The sequence below is a fragment of the Acipenser ruthenus genome, chromosome 1 (genome assembly GCF_902713425.1).
Source record: "Acipenser ruthenus chromosome 1, fAciRut3.2 maternal haplotype, whole genome shotgun sequence".
NCBI classification, from domain to species: Eukaryota; Metazoa; Chordata; class Actinopteri; order Acipenseriformes; family Acipenseridae; genus Acipenser; species Acipenser ruthenus.
The window spans coordinates 29,876,519-29,901,305 of NC_081189.1; the positions used below are offsets into that span (position 1 = coordinate 29,876,519).

The 24,787-nt window shown below is 36.5% G+C and overlaps 1 protein-coding gene across 4 annotated transcripts in view; it reads right to left on the reverse strand.

Annotated features, from left to right (window-relative positions):
• Nucleotides 1-24,200, reverse strand: part of LOC117420538 (A-kinase anchor protein 2) — a 165,847-nt gene extending 141,647 nt beyond the window's left edge. For 2 of the 4 annotated variants that reach the window (XM_059023376.1, XM_059023354.1), the window contains exon 1: nucleotides 12,428-12,679. Coding sequence is in view for 3 of the 4 variants with exons in the window: in XM_059023354.1 (XP_058879337.1) it covers nucleotides 12,428-12,465 (38 nt within the window). In the remaining variant the exon portion in view is untranslated. Of the gene's footprint in view, nucleotides 1-12,427; nucleotides 12,680-23,975 lie in introns of those variants that run through there. The other 2 variants (XM_059023358.1, XM_059023367.1) reach the window with 2 other exon arrangements.
• Between the last annotated feature and the right edge of the window lie 587 nt (nucleotides 24,201-24,787).

Sequence of the window (24,787 nt, forward strand, 5' to 3'; positions counted from 1 at the left end):
GATTAACCTAGGGTGCTGGATTTTTGCTCAGTTTGTAGACTACCATAAGGATTAGAATTGCTGAAGCCATCGTTTTGTAGAACCCTGTATATATTATATATGTATGTGTATAACATGTATATAAATATATATGCAGTAAAAAAATGTTAAGCACATAATACATGGATAGTACAAAGTGCTCTCATATTTTGGGGGGTATTTGTGTGATGCTATATCTGAGCTTTGTTTTGCTTCCCTCGCTTTTTTAATTACATTTTTTGGTAGCCAAATGAGGCAGGCTGCACTTGTGGTTCATCAACACAACCTAAAAACTTACTGTAAAAAAAAAGTTGTGCAAGGCAAAATTGGAACACTGACAGAAACGTGCTCCCATATTTTTATATTAATTAGGTCATTTGAATTTTGAAGGATAATTTCTCTTCCTAAAAGAAAACTACATGGTGACCCAAATTGCCAGAAAGATACTACCAAAACAGCGTGACAAAAAGGTGAGTTATTTTTATTTTTTGCATGTAAACCAAGCCATTGCCTTAACCATGGCATGTTCATTGCCCAGCCATTGTACACCAAGACATAGGAAGTCAATAATTAGAAAAACAATGATTTAAATTATAGGGCACATATCACACCACTGTAACCTAAGTATCACAAAATAATGTTGAAAATGAATCACATAGAATTATATGTCAGTTTTTTAGCCACCAGGTAGACTTATTTCACAAAGTCCCTAGCCAACTTTTGGTCACTTTGTCAAAATTAAACTTCAGCAAATCAATTATCCTAGCCATAAACCTCCTCCCCCAAACCTCCAGTCAGTCATCACTCATAAGAATAATGACCTCTTTGCTGGAGGAGAATTTCTGGGAATCCAATGGGGAAGTGATGGGAAATTGCAACATGTGCAAAATTGCAAACACTTTATTAATAGAAGGCAGTCTGATCAACAGTTCTTGTTTATGGGAAAATACATTCTTAGTTGGCCCTCGACTCTGAGTGATAAACTTTTAAATGCTTGGAATCTTTCAACATTTCTAAAGAAATACCAGATTTCCTAAGTTTTGTACCCAATGTTTGAATTTAGTACAGCATATTATATACAGTATCCTCAGGTATAAGACACTTTGGTCAAGATTCTCTGAAAACCATGTTATTTTTTGTAATAAATGGATATTTATAGAGCAAGTATCAAAACTTCTGTAGGTAAATACAGATTCCGTTTTATGAGATTCACTCAGATGATTTGCTGCTGTATGTTAGCTTTATAGTAATGATCTATTTGCATACCTAAATGAAGTGCATTTCTACTAATTACAGTATCCCTTTCCTGAGGAACTATCATACTTTGATGGCAGTAGTGTCTGTGTTTGTCCATGTTTGTCCAAAAGCTGCAAGCGAAAACTGGCAGGGCTTGATATTAAAGTGGATTCTGTTTATCAATAATATAAACACATAGGCCTGTAGATTCTACCAACACTAATACAGCAGTACATCATTTTGTTAATCGTAGTGTGAATTTATATTAATATAATAAAGTCACTTTAAAGTTAGCTTTTTTTTTAACAAAGTATACAGTAAATCCATTGTGTTTGGATTTGTCCTAAATGCAAAAAATATGTTTAAAAAGATGATTACTGTAATTATGAAAAATAATCTCTGATTATTAGTTTAACTGACAACATTATCCCTTCTTCATATGGATCAGCATCTATATCTACTGATTCCCCCCCCAAATTTCAATAAAATACCTAAATTACTTTAGCGTTAGATACCTAGAACAATCCACTGAGAATACCAAATGAGGAGTAGATTAACTTATTTGAAATATGACAACTACTCTAGGCATACCTTCCGAGAATGTTGAGTGATGACTGACTGGAGGTTTGGGGGAGGAGGTTTATGGCTAGGATAGTTGATTTGCTGAAGTTTAATTTTGACAAAGTGACTAAAAGTTGGCTAGGGACTTTGTGAAATAAGTCTACCTGGTGGCTAAAAATCCTATGTGATTCATTTTCAACATTATTTTGTGATACTTAGGTTACAGTGGTGTGATATGTGCCCTATTATTTAAATCATTGTTTTTCTAATTATTGACTTCCTAAGTCTTGGTGTACAATGGCCGGGCAATGAACATGCCATGGTTAAGGCAATGGCTTGGTTTACATGCAAAAATTAAAAATAACTCACCTTTCTGTCACGCTGTTTTATAGTATCTTTCTGGCAATTTGGGTTTCCATGTAGTTTTCCATGTATTCCCACTCAGGGTGGCTAGCTATTTTAAATATATTTTACTACATATGCAGTAGAAACTTGTTTATTCTGTGGTACTTATTTAGACTAACAGTTTTAATACAGGCACATTAACATTGCCATGTTGATCTGTATTTTGCAGTAAAAAATAAAGACACACTGGCTTTATACCTCACTTCATTTATTTATTTATTTATTAAACTAACTTTTGGCATACAGGTCTGAAAGCATTACATACACTTTTTTTTCTGTTAAAGGTAACATTGTGCATAATACATATAATAATGTAATACTAGCTTTTTAAATATTTACATGCTACACATCATTAAAGGGTTTATGGCTTTTCAGGAGTCCAGGTCCAGTACACCTGTGAAGGAGCATCAGTGTATTTTTCTTAATAAAAACAATTGAGTTGGCCGTATTGCTACAGAACTTTTATTGGGCCTTTAACCTAATGAAGGTACCAATGGGGTCTTAAAAACCTACATGTCTGAATGTATATGTTGGTCTAGTAAAAATGATATAACTTTGAAATTATAACTTTTGGTAAAAAAAAACAAAACAAAAAAACAACAGCAATCTAGGTATTAAGACTGAGACAATCTAACACTGAAATATTTATGCTGTACTTGAGTGTGTTTAGTAATCTTATTTCATTATTTATTCATACAGATTTCTTCAGTGTCATAGCCTATACCATGTATACTGATTTGAATAAAATAAACCTGGATAATAGATAGCAGGTAAGGTTATTGTAAAGTTTAAGTGCTACACTGTCACTCCGCATTCAGCGGTATCAATGCTGACTTCCTAATAAGGTGATAAACTATTTTGTAAAATTTAATGAACAGAAGACTTCTATCTACACTTTACACTTAACTTCAAGTCAATTAAAAATCTTTTGAATTTACACAGTAGTGATAAGAGCAGCAGTATTTGAGTTTACTGATTAAGTCCTGATCTGTCACCACAGAAAAAAAACTGGTTGACAGTTCCTATTCAGAAGAAAAATATAACATTTCTGTTAGCTATACAGTGTAAATAGTATTTTTAAAAAAAGCAAATTAAGTCAGACACGGAGAACTTATGCAAATTTCTAGACGAGTAGTCGAAGCATGACAGAGGAGTTATATAGCTCAGCAGCACTGTCTGGTCTGTTTACACATTCTCCAACTGGCTGACCTCAGCGAAAGGAAAGAGGAAATGCCTGGCAGCTCATAGTGACTGGAAAGAAGCTAAGAGAAATAAAAGAGAGCATGTGGGTTCAGTGGCTTGGGCCTTCAGAAACCCTCAAAACAGGCATCATCTATTTCAATTATGCAGTGCATGATCGTATAGAGCTTTACACTTTTGTTAGTGCCTTGTTCATTTATCAAGCCCCTTCATTAATCTACAGCATTTATCTGACAGCAAGCTGGTTTTCAACAGGTTGTAGTAAAATGTTATGCCTGTTGCTTAAGGTTTGCCAGTAAAGCAGAAACAAACATTTTGCCTGAGTAAGATCTGTTTGAATTGGCTTTGCCTCTTCTATGTAGAACAAAGTGTATTTACGTCTGGTAATGAAAAGTTGGACCTCAAAAGACCCATTTATATCAAATGCATGCAGTTTTTTCCTCTGGGTTTTAAATGGTGATTAAAATGAGGATTACTTATTGCTAGCACACAGATCTAAAAATGTTACTAACACCATGATGCCAAGCCGGCCCTGACTGCAATTAACCCATTTCCCCTGGCACTGTTATGGTATAAACATACTAAAGGAATTAAAAAATAAAAAAAAACACATACTTTTGTATATTTGGTTCAGTAGCTACAGAAAAAATAAATCAAAGCCAAAAGGAAATCAGAACTCCTAAACTTTGTCAACAAATAAGCCTTTAAAAAGGAATGAACACGCACCCTTGAAACCATACTGTAGTTGAAATGTTTGTCTACTTTTTGGGTAATACTGTCAAAAAATGTGAAAGTAAACAAATGATACTGGTGGAGGCATTATGTCTACTTTATTTTACATTGCTCATGTATCAGTTGTAATCCATTAGTGCATTCATGTAAATGAATATATTTGATTTGGAGTATCCAATTAAGCTTCTTCTAAATATTGGTAAATGAGTCAGCTCCTATGTAATTGAAAGTCAGTGGGCTTCCTTCAACCTCACCACCATGCTAACTGCTTTTTTATAGCCAGGAGCTCCACAGCAGACTACTGATGAAGGCTAGTCCTGCAGGTGTCTGCTCCAGCTCACTAGGAGCCCGGCCAGTAAGGGCTGCTGTAGCACAATAAGGTGAAGTAGTTCATGCCAATTTTCACTTCCCAACACGCATGTGCACCAGGGCCAATGTAAAGATCAGTCTATTGGCCGTCAGGAATCAAACTTGCACTCCCCTGACTGCTTGAGACCCTGCACACCATATGGTTATTGATGAATGGTTAATCAATAGGTCTTGCATGTATGTTTGAGTCCCTCATGCTTTCTTTGCTGGACAGAGCCCATTCCGGTTGATTTCCACTGAAAACACATGCTGGTATCATGCTTTACTGAAAATGTGTATATTGTACCTTTGCATAAAACTTTTTGTTATCTTTCTACACATTTTAGTGAACATTACTTAGATTTTTCTCTATCTAGTGACATTTCAGTTAGAATTGGTATTCTGGACCCAAATCACATTCCTAGAAAGAGTAAACGAACAGAAACTTCCATGAGTGAACAGTAGCATACCCCAAGGCCTTCACTTCAATCCCATGCCCACGTTCAATCTGATGATGTCTGATGTGTTTAACTTTAAAATGATGGGCCAAATTACTTCCAACGAGGTCTGTCACTAAATCTAAAAAAGTGTACAGTCTTAACACATCAACTGCAAATCAAAACAAAAATTACCATCACATATAAATAATCCTAACAGTAGTCTAGTCTCCAGATTTGAAGAGAAACTATTGTTTCTCTTGGTTCAGTCAAACAGCAAGCTATAACAAGCCATACGTCATCATCTGACATGACAGACAAAAGCAACATTGTTATCCATAGTGAGTTACCTCATCATTAAGCCAGCTCTACTTACTAACACAGTCCAGATGTCAAACAACCCAAGGGCTGCTGGGTATTCAAGAGCTGCCTGGATCAGGAAAGTAAACAAACCCAAATCAGTCTTTTTCCTTTTAAAGTAAAACATTAAGGTTTATAAAACGGGTACCCTTTTGTGTTTTAACTACTTGTGAGAATGCCTTCCCATCTTTCTTTGCATGCAACTGTTATTTGTATCCTGGGATTCACAAATGAACTTTGCAATGTTGCTAACCCTGACTCATGTTGTACACCTACTGCGAGGAAGTCACAAATACAGGTATAAACAGATACCACTTGGAGCCTAGAGACATGGCAAAGTCAGCTACAGATAAAGAAAAGATATATTCTACTTTAAGCCACCCTGTCATGTATGTGACTGCCAGTACCTAGTGGGTGCCACAATAACAGTACGTGTCTGGTTTATTTGTGTTAAAGGTATATATTTTTGACAGTGAATGTCCACGTAGATAGTTTTTTTGCTGTTATTATGCAACAGTAAAGAATAATTGGTGTCAATCTATTAAAATGGCATCAATCCCAAATACTTGAAGTACGCAAAAAAAAGTGTTACCCAGATCCACCCTACCGTGCAGTATTGGCATTGGATGCCACTATCCTAGGGTATTGTTAATTTATTTCAATTAATGTAGTAAATGTCCAGCAGGTTCTTTTTTTGGCTAAGAGAATGAAGGTACCAACATACTGCATGTGTAGGTACTCTAGTGTTCCTCAGTTCTGCATGAAAAGGAGGGAGCTACAGCACTGCTTGTGCAACTAGCCTGGATCGTGAACGACTCTGGTCTGGCAAGTGAAAATGTGTATGCAAATTACATGCCGAGGACGAGTGTGAAAAAAAAATTATTCAGGTAAGAGATAAGAACGTTTAGTTATAGGCTTTACCTACGCAGCCTGGATCATGTGTATATACTGTATACATTAAATACCATATTTTGCGCTCACTCAGAGCCCTGTCTTAGCTACAATACTCGATATTGGACATTCTAACAGCTGATTATCTGAAGTGGCTGAAAAAAGTATTTTTAAAAATGTTATAACACTTTACTGTAGTAAAAACATAAAGTGTAATAACAAATAGTGAAAGCATGGTATAGTATAGGTAAGCATTGTATAGCCCTCAGAGGTATGGTAAAGTATATTAATAAAAATGGCAAACTATAATAAAGTATGGTAAATGCATAGTATAACCATGGGGAAAGCTGCATACTTAGCATGCAGATTTACTGTGGTAAACTTTTATAAGGGGTTGACATAACAGAAATCTTTCCTGTAACTAATCTCCTGAAGACATGACAATGTTTGGAACAGGGACCAGAGCACAAGCTTGCTAGGAGCACCCATGTCACATTGAAATGATTACACTTAAGTTCCTTGAAGGTTAAATATGCACTTTGTTGTGCAGTTAATTCAACATGTCTTGTTAAAATGTTTCTTCCTAATCAAAGTCTCTGCATGTTTCCATTGTCTGCGTGAAAACACAGGATGGGTCTTGGTATAAATAAGCATGTGCAGATGCTTGTATTTGACAAGGATATTATTTTAATGCGCAAGTTTTGGGGATATGGTTCCAACCTTAAATATGTTTACTATAGGGTTGTTCACCATTTAAATGCATTACATATGGTTATAATATTCCACATGAGAGTGTGATATACAGGCAGACAGATGCACAGACAGAGACACACCTCTACACAATGTCTGATACCTGTGCCTTCTATAACTGTCATCTTTAAAAACAAGAAGGTCATATTACATGTGGCTGACTAGCCCAGAAACCTTAGCATATCACAGACTCACCTCTTCACATCATCTTACTCTGAAATCCTTCATATGTATTTGATCATTTGAAAGGCAAGATCAAATTAAAACATCTAACCTAAACATACTGTCATAATGTCACAGGGAGTTAGTACACTTCCAGCATGCACATGAACACAATTGACTTTGAAAGGACTGCTATGAAAGGTTCTGTTGTAACTGCCTGAAGTGTGGTTGCTACTACAGGACTTATTCAAGACACTTAATTTACACATCAGCTCTTCTTTATGATTGTCTGAATAGGTGGTATTAATTACTGTACTGTAATGATTTATTGCATTGTCTCCTAAGATTCTCTTGGAAGTGAGATCAAATATTTTAAATAAGTAATATCAGTCTAGTTCTGGGCCCTCTATCTGCAATCAAGTTAATACACTGAAATGTATTTTACTTGTTAACCCATGGTGAGAAAATGCACAGTAGGTTTTGCCTGTATTACTTTATGTAAGCCTCTATTTTCACTACAGTGTAGAGTACAGGGTGAGCATCATTGGCCTTTGGGGAGGAAAATCAGCTGTGGATAGTTCACCTTTTCATGCTTCAGCAACACCAATCGGTCAGACAACCTATGAGTCCATGGCCTTTGCCTCCGGGGTTCAGTACCTTGGTAACATATGTTGGTTAGGCAGGTGAAAAGAGGCAATTGCCCTAACAGTGGGAACAGATGTTACCTGTTGATCTGTTGGTTGGTAGCAGGAAAGTTGCACTTATGTACCTAAATAATTGTTGGGTTTAAATAGAACAGTAAAGTATAGGACACAACAGAACAGCATTGAAGTGCCTGCATTTTGTGCCTGACGCTGGTTTAGGAGAGTTACTGTTTGCATGGAGAACTGGGTGCTGTGTCGACAAGAAGTGCACCTCTATGTCTGATTTTGTAGGGAGAGAAAGACTGCCTCCATTTGCAGCATATGTTGGCCCATGAACTATTGTTGACAGACAGGTGTGGGCTTTAATAAATGTCAGCTCAGTTCAAGGAACTTTATTCGCAATGAATATTAATCTAGATGGTGGTGGGGGGTGACAGCATCCCAAGGTCACTACATGAGGGTCTGTTTTAAACACGGGGTATTTAACTAATGCATTTGACACATTAAAAATGGTTACCAGTTGGGTTTAATCAATGCCAGTTTTATTATAATGTTATTGAAATGTACTCTTGTGCTCTAAGAACATACTATACTGTAGCTGGGACCCATTCACAAGAGACCTGTACAGCTGTCAGGTTAGAATAATTGTCAGTCAAGCTAGTCTGGGTCAAGTGATGACCAACAATATAAAGGAGTAAAAGCCTTATTTCAGGAAGTTGCCTTGATTTAGTGCAACCCATATTTTACTATTCCTCTCAAAACAGAGCACTCAGATGGTCCACATGAATCATGCTTGCAATGAAAAAGTTGCACATTCCAAAACCATTTTCCATAGTTGTGACCTCACAGTAGTTGACGTACATAAATAGTGTTTATTAGCAATAAAACAGAAACCTGCACTGTGAAAACCTAATGTTCATTCCATACATTTCTCCAGCTGTCGCACATTACAATACAAGTATTTTATTACAAAATGTAGTCATTGGTTTTGACTTTGCAGAAAATTCAGACTTAACATATATATAGAAAAAGAGCTACAAAGATGAATGCATTATATACTGTGTCCTAAATAGCCAGGCTATGTTTTATAGTTTTCAAAATGTAGTATAACTACTAGTCATTTTTATACATACAGCGTTATTTCTCACCTTCTGTTTACACTAGGCCTGTCCCTTACAGAAAAAGGAAACAAAATATCATTATCATACATTATAATGTATTACCCTGAACAAATGGTAGCAGAACAACTACAGATGACCATAGCATTACCAGCAACGACAACAAATACTGCATTGGTGGATTTGGAACAATTGCACTGGTACTAATATGGTACTGAGCCATGACAATTGTAAGAAATATTTATGTAATCTGTTACTTAACAAACAAGATGGATTTATTTATTAAAATGTAGGCTCCAGTGAGCACACAATTTTAAAAGTCCCAGCTGGTTATTAAATCCACTGGAAATGCCCCGGTCCAGGGTCGTTATTGCTATTGTTCAATATTTGTTTCATGAGCTGTGAGAGTGTTTTACAAACTATATTTTAATATAACTTTTTGAAATTTTGCCCGGTCCTCAGACAGATTAAAGGCAAAAACTCAACCAAACAAGACATACTGTCATAACAGTCACTGCACTGAATAAACTTTTAAATGGCTGTGGTTTGCAATAAAAACCCAGAAGGTTGCATGAATCTCAAACAGTAACACAAAATCTCTTGAAGCCAAAACATAGTTTGTGATAAATCTAAACAAATTGGTTGGACTGAAAGCAGTGTTCTATGTTCAAGTAGATAAACAACACCTCTTAATAGTGTGTGTGAGGCAGTAAATGTAATTATTTTTCTTTAAAAGTAAGTTAAATGGGGGCTCCTGAGTCGTGTATCTGGTAAAGACAATCTGCCGGTGCACATTTGGTCAAGTGTTGCCCGGGCGGGGTAGGGGTTAGGTCCTAACTCATGAGTCCTTGGCTCATCGCACACCAGTGACCCCTGTGGCTGGCCGGGCGCCTGCAGGCCAGCCTGTACACAATTCAGAACTGCGTGGTCCTCCGACGCTGTAAGTTCTGAATATGGCTGCACGGCAGGCTTGCAGAGTGAAAACAAATGGACGGCTGACGGCACTTGTTTAGGAGGATGTGAGTGCTCGTCTTCATCTCTCCTGAGTTAGTTTGGGGTTGCAGCGGTGAGCCAAGTTGAATAATAATTGGACATTCCAAAATTGGAAGAAAAATTGTAAAAATTAATACAAATAATTGTTAAAAAAAAATTATAATAAAAAAGTAAGTTAAATAACAGGTTTGGTCCTAATTTCAGGCGAATTGTATATACCACAAACTGTTCTGTTTTGTAGTACTGGTAATTATTTTCTCATTTACTTCTAACACTAAATACAAGGATATTGCAATACAACACACAACCTGTCATGACTAAAATACAGACTTAAAATTATAAAATTAGTTTCCGATTAAAAATAACAATACAACCAGCGATAGTTTTTGATTAAAATGGTTGTATGAATGCTGGATCTTATTAATGGCGCCATTCCCACTAAATTCCTGTCGTTTTACGCCGTTGTCATTTAACAACAGACCTGGGAAACACAGTTACTAAAATCACATGATAAGCACAGTCCTTCTTTTGCACAAGTGGGCAATTCAAATGGCATTCCTTTACTTGCATACATTACTGAGGTGATTTATATATGATCCAGTTTTTGGAATCAAGGCTTCTTATGATTCTTGGTAGTGGCAGAGCTGTTCATATACTGCAATCTGAGGATACACAGACACGTAGCTGGTCAATTCGCTGTGTCCCCTTTTGTTGTTTCCAGATTGTGGCAACATTTTCAAACCACAGGTTTGTACACTAGACATCCTGGACAAGGTCATGGGAGGTCAACCACACTATGCAATGGCTGATATCTACACAATATGGCACTAAGGCATCGCCAGTCCATTGCATATGGGCTCAATATCTCATTCAGGACAGCAACTGGAGTCAGTATAAGTAACCGAACTGTGATGAGTCAAGAACACCAGCAGCAGCTGCTCAATTGATTCCACGACACCGAAGGGAGCCTTGATTGCTGCATTGGTCACCAGAACTGGCAGCTCCGTCACGTCACACTTGTTTTGTTCATAGATGAATCAAGATTTTATCTGTTCACTACTGAACGACATTTTCAAGTATGGAGAGCTTGAGGAGAAGGATTTGCTCAATTTAATATTGTTGAATATTACCTTTTTGGTGGGTACTCACTTATGGTGTGGGTAGGCATCTGCACTGGAGACATTCAAACTCTATGACAAAATTTAAATCCAGAGACTAAGCCTATAGGTATTGATTTCCATGGGTCTCATGTTCAGATATGTGTCACTGATGTTAGGCACATAATTAAATTAATGCTTCTGTTAATTTCTGTGTTTAAAGAGGACTCCCTTGAAATATTGAAATTTGATTATTTTTGTAAGTTCTGTTTTGAAAAAATTAAAGATTGAAATGTTGCTCTTTAAATTTATTTGGCGTAGTATATATTCTCAAAGTTAAACATACAGCAAACAGCTATTCATTTATATTTTATTTATTTTAACTGTGGAAATATATTGAAATCACTTAAAACAACTGAAAATGGATGGTTATACTAAAAAATAATTGTGGAGCATTTTGTCTCATACTTAACACAACCTTAATAGCAATGTCAGCCAGCAGTCCTATTCATGGATTCAACAAGAGAGTGAAAAAAAAAGCTAAATACAAAACATTGTGCCATTTTTTAAATGATATGCATAAATCATTTCATTAAAACAAACAAATAACAAAATGGCTTAGCTCAGCAGTTAATCATGGTGGGCTTCATAAAGGACATTACAAATACAATTTGAATAGCTTTTTTATGGTAAGATATATAAGCAGGTGGGGTCAATAGAGTTGAAAGGTCACAATATCACATGTTTTTTTAAGAACCAGGCCAAAACAACACAGTTTGACCCGACAGTAATGCTCTCTAATTGGGTTCTATTGCTTAATAACAGTACATGCATGCGATTAGTTTTTGACAGGAAGATAATAAAGAATTTTCATATACAAATTTCTAATATATTCGAAAAATGAAAACATCTGGGCGTATCTGTTTTGCACGTTGTTATGTCTAAATAGCTTTTTCCATGTGGAAATCTTAAGAGTCAATGAATCAATCAACCAGCCCATTAGTTATTCTGCAGTAATATAATTACACGTGGTATTGGACTACACCTACAATAGCATTACATAAATACAACAGTACAAATATAATTATAAATGTTCTTCCTAATGCTGATTCACAGTATAAACCAGGCAAAATGAAAGAATATCTGTATCTAGTCCCTGTCTAATCGGATTGAAGCATCTCGCTGCATCATCATTCTGGTCTATTGAGAAATACAATCTAAAAGAGCTAATTGTTAACCAGTACTTAACCTACTGTAATGCAATTATATTTATACAGTATACATTAATAATAATAAAGACATAGGCCAGTACAAAATATTGAACTGCAAAATATTCGACACCTGTTCTGATCCATATAGAAACGCAATCCATTAGCACAGCAACAACCTTTTGCTTTGCAACTGCTCAAAAAACATCTCCATGGTAACCATATGAAGTAAGCATAGGCAATGCATTAAAAAATATAGTTACTTACTCTAATGCTGGGGGCTTCCTCCACAGAGGAATGCTCATGGTGGAGCCTTTCACTTTATATCCCTTAGACTGCTGTAAAAATGCTTTCTATTTCCAGAAAGAGCTTCCTTCCTCCAAATTCACCACACCACAGATTGTCTGCTAAAAACCTGCATAGTATCTCAGTGTAGCCTGCGGGGGGATAGAAAAGAGGTAGCAATTGGATAGTGTCTTTTTCATTGGCAAGGATTACAGGATCCTTACCCTCTCTGTTCTATTCTGTGAGCTGTAAAAGAGAAAAGCAGCCTAATCAAATTGTTGAGCCAGCAGATGCAGACTTTAACCCCATGTATGCTCAAAATGTACCAAATGAAGGGAGGGCATTTAAAATAAGATATTGGGTATCAATACAGTTGTATCCAGCATATGTATGTATATACAAATCTATTAAATTATGGAAGCATCAATGTTGAAAACAAGGCTATATTTTTGGACAGCTGAAGTATTTGTTTCTGAGACACACATCACAACAGTCTGACAAGGTAATCTAAGCTTGGATACAAGGAAATATGTTTTCTTCTTCCAATAATGCACATTAAAAGCATGCTGCTCACTGGGAATGCATTAGAAAAACTCCAAAATAATGTGTTATTGTGGCAGGGTGGCTTGCAGTGTACAGGTGCAGGAGTGATGCGGTGTTTAAATGAAAGGCAGACAACGGTAATCCAAGTGCAAGTGGTTTTATTTATAATCCAGGTCTGGTGACCGTAAATAATATTTCCCAGGCAATAACTGTTCTAAATAACGGAATTGCAGTTCCAAATAATAAACACAGTCAATAGTACACACACAATACACAAACATGGTCACCAGTCCTGAGTGAGTGCTGTAGTGCTTGTGGTGCTAAATACAATTTATCATGATAACAAGTGAAGTGCTGTCCTAGGTGGTGCTGGCCTCTGGCGACAGCTCCGGACATGTTTAGCCGTCTACTAAATAACAAGCAACAATTAGAGACAAAATAAAACAAACCCTCACGATACGATTTCACAAAACACAGGTCCTTCCGGGTTGTTCTTTAACCAAAACAAAGGAACTTCGTCCCCTTTTTGTACCATCACACATGACCCCTTGGTAAATGATTGCAGCTGCTCCTCCAATCCGCGGCTGCCACATCATTTCCCTTCTGGGTCAATGAGTTAATGCACCGAAGCTCCGCCCCCTTTCCAGAGGACCGACTTCCATTTTGACCCTGGGAATTAATTGTAAGACCAAGCAGTCCAGGGTACTCTGTTCCCATTACTTCGTGCCCTCACGGGTCGGGAGGGAGATTTACTACCAAAGATCATTCTATTTCTGTCAGTTATTTAATAACTTAAAAAAGTGTTAGCATAAAGATCAATGAGTTGTTAACTGTGTACAAATCTGAAGTGGCAGCCGTTCAAGGTACCACTGCCAACTTTGGACTCAAATTTCCCCAAATAATTCCAGAATGAGTCTTGAGCATAATATATAAATGACAACTGCTTGGAAACATGTAAATATCCGGAATAGAACCTGGCTCCCAGAGGCTGACAGAATTTGATAGAATTTGGTGGCGTCTGTGGCACATTTCCCCAAAAAATCTATCACCCTTTACAAAAAAGTACTGTATTACAAAAAAGTACTGTAGTATGGTGCATGCAATTTTAAAGTCACTATAAACATTTTAGATCACATTTAGTAGGAGCCACTTGTGCCTGTTGCTATATTATACTAGATTATCAGATTCCGATTGATTTGTCTGATCAGTTACAGTGACATTTAAAAAGTGCAACAGACCACCTGGATGTACAGGGTTTTCTGTTTATTTAAGCTAATCAGTGTAATAAAAAACCATGCTGTACCATACATTACATCATATGGTAGAGGGAATAAGCTCTGTTGCATATGATAGTGATAAAGCATGCTCCTTGTAATGCCAAGAACCAGTACAAGGAACACACTTTCAATAAAGGTAATTATATGCTGATTTAGCGTTATCTTTATTATTTTCCATACTACAGGATTCTGTGCACTTTGAAAAGACAACATGCTTGGTACAGTGTAACTATAACCACTGTTAATGTATAATATATATTATGCTATACTGGCCAAGATACAAAACAATGCATGTGATGGTCCTGATTAACTACTTTGTGTGATGTTGAATAAGATATGTAAAAAAGCCACATTTTAAAATGTACTTCTATTTTTTTAAAGAAAATATTTGAATTTTCCTGATCAAAACGGGTAACAATTGGGCACTACCCCTGCTTATAAAATGAGCTTTAGAACGCAGAGTCAAAATACCTTACACAGCTTAAATGTTTAAAAAAATGACATTCTTCCATAAATACATTAATTTCAGTCAGCAGTTTAGCAAGATGGTGACTGGCTGCAATGATTTATTGGGACTTAACAGATGGTTTCTGCAAAATTCAGGCATACTGCCATTATGCAGTCATGCTCCCCTTGCCATCTGACATATGGGTTCTCTGGAATTTTGGGAGTGTAGCTTTTTCTGTATTGAAGTAAAAACGAAATCCCCAAACTCTTCAGCAAAACTTTCATATTACATTTTCAGACAGGCATAAAATCCAGGACCATTTCCTATGTCCTCTGTTATTTTCTCCTGCACCTTTTTATAATACACCATGTATTTCCCTAGTTTCAAGGAAAGATTCATTATTTTAGTTAGTTTCTTTTGAAACTAAAATATAAGTCATTAAATACAATTAACTGGTATGATTTACATTACTTGATATGCAGTACGGCAAGCCAAATGATCAAACATAGAGCATTTTCACAGGAAGTCATTTAGAGATATCTTGAAATGACTTCCTGTTCATTTCAAGATATCTCGAAATGATTTCGAGATATCTCTAAATGAACAGGAAGTTATTTCGAGATATCTCTAAATGATTTTGAGATATCTCTAAATGAACAGGAAGTTATTTTGAGATATCTCTAAATGATTTCGAGATATCTCTAAATGAACAGGAAGTTATTTCGAGATATCTCTAAATGAACAGGAAGTTATTGCGAGATATCTCTAAATTATTTTGAGATATCTCTAAATGAATAGGAAGTTATTTCAAGCTATCTCTAAATTACAGTTTAACATACTATGTTAGCAAAACGTTATTTAAAGATATATGTAAATCAATTTGAGATAATTTCTAGATATCTCAAAATGAAATTAAAATATCTTCAAAAGGGTTTATTTACAGATATCTCACGTTCATTTAAATATATCGGCAAATGATTTACAGATATCTCTAAAAATCCAAGATATCTTAAAATGCAATTTGAGATATCTCTAAATGATCATTTGGCTTGCCATATATGCAGCAGCTATTTATCTACATATTTATTCTTTTAAAATGGATGTTGCCCATTAGTATTGACAACCTCTATACATTTTATTGTATTCTAATAAACTGAAATCATTTTCTTTTTTTTTTAAATTACATTTTGTAACATCAAGGTTCTTGGTTCATAGTTCAGATTATCTTGAGTTCTGAATTTAATCAAACAGTGCTGGGTTGAGTTGATGAGGTTGGTGAAAACAACACAGTAATAAGCAGTTGAAACTGATCTGTTAAGATGAGTGGATACAAAAGTTGTATTCATTTTTTAATAAAGTTACAAAAAATAATCTTTATTTTTAGTCTGAAGGCCTCAATTACAACTCATACCATTATTGCTGTATCTTAAATCATTGTCTCTTATTGAATAATTGAATTGGCTTTGAATAACTTGATAAGGGATACGGGTATCCAAAGGTCTTACAATAAGAGGGTGCTTGTAAAATAGCCAACAGGGAAAAATGGTGCACCTTTTATTGCAATAAAAGTGGTGGTTGTTTAATCTGCATCCACTCACACAATCCAGTGTATTTTGGTATGTTTAGATTATAGGAGTGTTTTTCTTTCTTGGCAATCACACAGAGTTTCACATCTGTGTAGCTGATTACTGAAAATATGCTACATTTTGCAAATGTATTTGTTATGTGAGTATCAAAGCACCTATGTTGCTGCCACCATGAGACTCGACAACCAACTTGATGATATAAGTGAAAACAAATGAAATCACTGGCAAAGAGAACTCTCATTTATTTCTGCAACTTAACTTCTGGTGCTTTTCTCTGGACAACATTTGACTGTACCTTTGATATGGAGGTTCACAGCAAGTAGGGTCTATGACAACAGCTTCTGATCCCATTGTTTCCCTTTATCCACAAAAGATTCAAAAAATCTAGGAGTCTGTTAAAAATTACCTAGTGGTTCAAAACAGCTGGATGATTGATCAAAATAGGTTTAATCACATAGATTCTCACTTCAGATCAACTAGTGTGAACTATAACACCAGCTGCCTTCAGAACCAGCACCATGTCTTGCCATCAAATCTGATTTCCATTACACGAGAGTAGATGTTAAAACTTCATGCTGATTTGAACTCGGCTCTCGCCAAGATAAGCACCAACTAAGACGTAGCTTTACAGTAAACTAATGTGATCCATATGTGTCTCCATCCATTTACGTTTCCTTCCATATGATGATGTAGATATCCTTCTGTCTGGTGTTAATGGCTGAAGTGTAATGCTGGCTCCAGGGATCAGCTTATTTTGCCTCCCTGGCGCATCAGCACACACAACGGCTGCGATGCTGGCTCCGGGGATCAACCACAGTGCGGCCTCCCCAGCGCATCAGCATGACAACCGTCTGGATTGAGCTAAGTAGGGTACATCTCTGGGGTTTTCAAGTGGGCACCTTCCATCCTCAGTGTTTCGTCGACTAGCCCACGACACCTCAAGAGGGCTCGACGGTGATTCTGGCGTCCCAGCATCACCCCCCTCCGTCCCCCACTCAACTCAGCCCAGCTTACTTACCTGTACATCAGCGTTTCTTTCTTTCTATTGTGGCTTTTCCAATGCCATTTTAAACTCATCAAATGTCTCTATTATAGCCCTGGCTTTGTGGAATAGAACATTATGCTCTTGGAATGCTCCGATGACCACTGCCAAAGGATTATGTGGATGTGTCTTGGGAAAATAAATGTATCTGATGTAGGTGATCAACTGCAACCCCCTTTCTCCATCAAATGCATACAGTTGAAAGGTGTTTATTTCTGGACCAACTGCATACACAGATCCAACACTTTGGGCTGCTTGACATGAGCGCCACTATGTACATGTTTGTTGTTTTGTTGATCACTCTAGAAAAGCAACTACAGTCAGCACCACTGCTGCTATGCTCCCCACACCATGCAACCATAACTAACATATTCCACTTTTAGACAAATGGTTTTCAGAGGCTGCTTGCTCATCATATCTAATTATATGAAATTCTCTTTACACACTATGGCAGAGGATATTCAATCTTAATTTCCTGAACTTGCCAATATATACAAGGTGGTATAACTTTATAACAAGTGTCTTCAGTTATTGCATATGTAATACATTCTTACACAACATTTATTTTGCATGAACGGGCACTTTTTTTAAAATTTTGACCCAGAATGCATAGATGATTTGTGCGTCATAATTCTGCTTATTTTGAGTAATGGAAAATTAAAAGCTATATATTATTTAAAGATATAGGCCTGCCTATTTGCAAACTAATGAACAATTCAATAAAATGTGGTGTCATAATTTGTTGCCCACGATGTAAAGTTAATATTATATTTAACTGAGACAACTTCAAGTTAAGTTACCGTTATTTGCTAAATATAACAGGCATTACTAAACTTCCTTTTATTCAAATTATCACTATAATTATGTCCAACCTCCAGACATGTAATGTATGCATTTATTTATTTTTAATTCATTCTAATTAAGTGCAGTTCCACTCCTCAGAACAACTGACCCTTACTTCTTAGCGATGCACAGAAGCCAAGGCAGCCATTGAGGGCAGTACCCTACGCATTCCTCCCAAGGCTCATCTAAGGTAGACAGAGCAGCTGTCATCTGCTCGAGGCAGCTGTCCAAGCACAGCAGTCATGGTCTGACCATAGTACAAGGCCCACCCAAAATAATAATTACTTGCTGCTTTGAACCCCACGTATTCAGAAGCTTTAGGGAGGCATAGGACCTGTAAACTGTGAGTCCAAAGGAATTTCTAAAACCACAATAGTAATTGGTTGACCCATCCATACGAAAGTTGTGTGTGTTTTGAAATAAACAATGCCCACAAAAACAAATAATAATAATAATAATAATAATAATAATAATAATAATAATAATAATAATGGCAGCAGTGTGGAGTAGTGGTTACGGCTCTGGACTCTTGACCGGAGGGTAGTTGGTTCAATCCCAGGTGGGGGTCACTGCTGCTGTACCCTTGACAAGGTACTTTACCTAGATTGCTCCAGTAAAAACCCAACTGTATAAATGGGAAATTGTATGTAAAAATAATGTGATAACTTGTAACAATTGTAAGTCGCCCTGGATAAGGGCGTCTAAGAAATAAATAATAATAATAATAATAATAATAATAATAATAATAATAATAATAATAATAATAATAATAATATGCATAACCAACTGTGCATAATATTGCCATTGAGAGGTTTGTATGACATGGTAAACCACAAGCTGTTTTATTTTTTACAAGAGAATTTTTTTTTTTTTTTATACAAGTAATATTTTTTTTAAGTATACAATAATGTTATTCTGCAAACCAAATTATTCTACTCTGTCTCAAACAAAGTTGATGACAAAAAACTGAACATTTACGGTATTATTTACTGTAGTTCTAAAGTCAATGCTATAAAAAGTCAGTTTATTGCCAACAAAATAAATAAAAATAAAATAAAAATAAAGTACAATAATGCAGAAGAGAATGATAGATGACTTGCAAGATCGGGTGGCAGCAACCAAAAAATTTGAGACCTGATTTGTTACAAATATTAGTACAGTAAAAATAATAGCAATAGTTCTAATAATAATATACTTCATTATTCATTGAGCCATGACCGGGTGATAATGGACCTGAAAACTGAGTTACCTTGTAAGCTGGCACTCAGTTATTTATTCTGCCTTTGGTTAGTTATCGTGATTTCAGAGAGTCAAGCCATTGGTCTTTATTCCTATATTAGTTCTTAAAGCTGCATGACTCTTGTCCAAAGCCACACTTTTCTTTTCCAAGAGAACCGCAAGGCAATATTTGATGTAAATTCTGTGTGAATGTTGATTATGACCCCCTTGATGAGAAGGAAGTGTCTGTGCGCATTACAGACTAAGGCAGGCTGTTGCAATCAAATAAAACCTTCATCTAAGCAAGTTATGTGCAGCTGCACAGTTCACACTCTTTTTAGTCCTGCACTACAAAATGAAAATATGTGGAGAAGCTGGGATTGTGAAATTGAGTCATAACGTATTTTAGAAAAATGTTAACTTTTTGTAATAACTTTTTCATATTCACTGATATATATATATATATATATATATATATATATATATATATATATATATATATATATATATATATATATTAGATACAGAAATAGATATTAATGGGATCCCCTTTTGGAATCGATCTTACATTCATTCAAATACAAGAGAATGACGGGGTGAATCGGATTGTTTAAATTATTTAGCGTTGCTAAGCAGATGCAGAGATTCATTCATTCAGTTTTTCAAATATAGGTTTTAACATACTTTCTATTTCATACACTTACTTGTTTTCAATAGTGTAGTACAGTTGCAAGTTGCAAAGTTTAGAGGATGTCCATCAAATGGTTCACAGGTTTTAGGATTTGTAATTGGAAATATGATCCGACTTCAATGGAACAAACTATGTGCAGCTTGGGGAGAGCTTAAGCTTTCTAGAAGTCCTGTCATGCCAACTGTTGGAAGGAAATCTTTTCTTTTTGTGAAATAACTGAACGATGGATTTAATAAAAAACAGTATTCGTTATCTTAAGGGAGATACTGTATCAAATCAAATCCCAGGAACTGTCTCTTGGCAGTAAGTTACGGGGTAACAACCAAGGCCTTATATTGTTATCATAATGGTGCTGTTGACAGGATCACTGCATCATGTGCTCGGCTTTCAAATGACAATTTGATTGAACAAAGATTATGTTATCCAAGCAAGTCAAGAACCATAGGGAGACTATTGGTTCATTTTTGTCCTTTGAACCATACATGGACTGTGTCTCAACCCATTAAGATGCAACATTTCAAATCATTATCCACCAGTAAAAGCCATCTAGTATAAACACAAAGCCTCATCTCTTTGATTAAATTCTAATGCATTAGTCCGCCACAAATGTAGAAGCCACATGCATATGAAACTCAAGCAGGGCTGTTGGATTAAACATTTAAGAGTCCTGTCATAGAAGATTTACAAAAGTCATTGAAAATATATACAGTGTATATCTTTTTTAAATTTAGTCGTCGCCAGTTATTTTTATTATTTTCTCCCAATTCAAGAATACCCAATTATTTTTAGGCTCAGCTCACCGCTACCACCCCCGCGCTGACTCGGGAGCGGCGAAGACGAACACACGTTGTCCTCCGAAGCGTGTGTCGTCAGCAGACCGGTTCTTTTCACACTGCAGATTCACCATGCAGCCACCTCAGAGCTACAGCGTCGGAGGACGACGCAGCTCCAGGCAGCTTACAGGCAAGCCTGCAGGCGTCCGGCCAGACTACAGGGGTCGCTGGTGTGTGATGAGCCGAGGACACCCTGGCTGACCTAAGCCCCCCAACCCCCCTGGCGGCGCTCAGCCAATTGTGTGCCGCCCCCTGGGAGCTCCCATCCGCGGTCGGCAGTGGAATAGCCTGGACTCGAACCGCCGATGTCCAGGCTATAGGGCGCATCCTGCACTCCAAGCAGAGCGCCTTTACCGAATGCACCACTCGGGAGCCCTATTGAAAATATTTTAATAATGTGCTTATTCTTTTAACAATGCCCTCTTTATTTTAAGAAAGCAATCATGTTAAATATGCCAGTCAAGTTTAGCATCCAGATAATGCCCATCCCTGCAAGTTAAAACGGACCATCAGGGTGCATTTTTCTATAGGTTACATAATGAGACACTGAGAAAGTGGAAGTTTTGCACAATGCAATATAACTTTCTCTCCAAGTTCACCGGCTGCACCAGCTATTCCTCCGCCACTGGTCAAGGTAGTGTATAAAGATTTGCTATAAGTATTACAATAGGGGGTACACATTTTTACATGACAGCTAGCTATTTAGCACCTGTTATCAGACTGTCAGGCATAAATACAATCTCTTTCACATCTTGTTTGGCAGCATTTTTCCCTGATCTCCTAGTTTTGGAATGTCAAGTGTCAGTGTGACACACCCACTCACAAGAATCAAACCATCACCAGGGTTCACATTTGAAAGGGATTATCTGTTACAGCAAACATCTCTGGAGAATGCAGGGTAAAACATCTAGTAATCAATAATTTATAATCCTACTGTTGTACAGTAAGTCAGCAAGCACTCTGATTGCCTGTCTGCTATATGTTCAAAAGTGACTGATGACATGTATTGCGTTTTCAATTTTGAACTGTTTTTTTGTCTTGAGTAATAACTTGAAATACTTGTGTATGAATTGTGGTTCTTATTGAAACAAAAACATTTTCTTGTCTGTTCTGGGTTTTCTTGTAAAGTGCAAGGCTGTTTGCTCATTTATCATGAGTACAGGTACAATAAGACTAGACGGATAACCCACAACAGCCATCCAGTAGAATCTAAGTGTAGTACATGTTTGGATTTAAAATCAACCTTGTGCACATATCGCACAAATTTATCATAACACGTGAAGTGCCTAGTCAAAAAAGACTGTTTAAATCACTGTTTTGTGGAAAAAGGCCTTAAAACTGCCAAAATGTGAGAATGCTGTGTGTTCTTGAGATTCAGCAGAGAATATCTCATTAATAAAGCTATTAAGAAATAGCCCTTGCAAACTTCTTTGATCTACAAGGGGTAAAATAAGAGTTTTTCAAATGGTAAGACATTCACTTAATTATAGTAGATTTATTACCAATATGTTTTAATTGTACTTATCTAAACATTTTGACTTAAGGATTGTTGCAAAAACCGGGTTAGTTTCAGGTAATGATATTATAAAATAAATAAATAAAATATGCAGTCAAAATGCTTTGTAGTAAATATCACAATTATGACTGGTTCACAAACTACCTTGAACTTTTATTTGACTTTAAGCTTTTGATCCCAAGATCATACGTCTCTAAACTATTCAAATCCTGAACCCTTCCAAGCCTAACCCAGAGTGGTGCTGGTCTTTTACTGGTCTTGTACCTTAATATCCCTAAATGCCTGCTGGCAAGGAAAAAGCCAATTTTGCCCTGCCACATGCCTCATGAAGGCACTGTAAGGAAGGCCTTTTGCAGCAACACTGGATGTTATTAAATGCAGAATGTTAATTTAACTTATTTTACCTGTACTTAACCTCAATTTGTTGTGTACCATTTACTCCTGTTTTTCTCCTGTACAAAAAAGTTTTTTACTCCAAATCACCATTAGCCCTTTGTTTATCAAGAAGAAAAACCTCATCCAATGAAGTTACCATATCAGCTCATCACTTTTCATTTGGGAGCGATCTGACTGGCCAGCAACACTCCATAGCTGTATAAATACGTCTGTACAATCCTGGTCACTGCTGTTTAGTTTCTTTATTTACAATATCAAGACATGTAAGCATAGTAACACACTCCTGTCTGTATGTTCATACGGTAATACACACAGCTCTCAGGTGATACACAGACTTCTCAGCATTGTATTCTCAGGTGATACAAGACTTTTGAATGTCAATTACAAATCATTACTTACCAAAATACTTTGGTGGTATGCTTCTAACAGTTATATAAAGACCTTTATTACTGAGATTGGTGTTGCCCTCATTATGGCAGCAATAATTGGATACAACATGAAACATTTTTTGTTGATTTCTCCTGTCAGAAAAATGACATGTACCTTAAAAAAGCAACCCTTTAGATGAAAAAAGGTGCATATAATCTGCAACTAATGCATGCCTATTTACTGCACACAAGCCACATGTATAATTTGTGAATGAAAGTATTTAAATGGGTATATTAATTTATGAAATGGTGTTTACCTTTATTTTATTTTATTTTTAAATTGGGTTACAAGTTAATAGCTTTGTGAAGCAGGCCCAATGCCTACAACTGCTAAACTGCACTTTTTTCAAACCTAACATAGTAATACATTATGTATGAGTATTGCAGTAATATAAGTAAAAACACTATGAATCCATAGGACATTCACTAGAATTGTTTTGCCTTTGAACTAATATATCGCAAGTAAAATACAGAAACCATTAAACTTCTGTTACAGGTGAATAGAACACAGGAAGGCTTTCTTGTATTGTCAATTATTGTTCTGAGGATAAACCATTATCTGGTACTTACACACGAAACTAGCATAGGTTAAAATGAATTAAGGAATGTGAAGATTTTCCAGTGCCTAAATAATGTGTGTTAGTACAGAAAAAAGAGCTTAGACACAGGACAAAGCAATGTCTTATCAACTGAAGTAGACTGTACTTACAAGCCTTGGATAAGCGGTTGCCCTTGAAGGCTGTAACACTATGCGACCTCTAGCATTCCAAAAGGAGCTGACATTTTCTGGGTGCCCTTGTACAGTATCTCTTTCTCTTCAGAGCCACAGCATTGGCAACTTTACTGCTTGGACTGGGTTACATCAGAGTTGTTTACCGGTCACTTGTATCCCAGAATTTTTACAGACCATGACAAAAATGTAGTTTTTAAGTTTATTTTCAGTCTTGGAATCTTGGATCGCATGGTAAAGCTTCAGTGTGTCTACAACGCAAAGGGCTAGGAGGGGGAAACAGTGACAAGACCATTCACAGTACCACTGATATCAGAGGCTGAGACAATGTTAGCTTTGTTAGGTTCCTAACAAAAGTCCAGGGCCTTGCTCTTTTGGGAATTCTTCACAACAAGAACTAGGGACTGAAGGGATTTCTTTCACTGTTCAATGATTTTTCTTTCATAGAGTAGGGACTTACTGTTTACAATTCAAAATGTCCTCATCTCCAATTACTTAGTGTGGTGAATTACACATTCCCATTTGTAATATGCATGCGATAGTGATTAGGCCTTATAAGTGGTTTCCATCTACATTTTTTTTTTTTACGAGGTCATTTTATCGGTTAAACCTTAATGGTTATTTGCCTAATTCCAGTATTCTACTGATAAGAAAGTTCCCAGTTTGCTTGTCTTGCCTTTCTGGAAGTCTGTTACATTTGCACTTCCTGGGTCATTTCTCCTGAGCAGTGTCATCAGGGTCAAGCATCTTACTGGCTGCAAAAGCCTGTCAGTGATTAGCGAAAGCAGCTG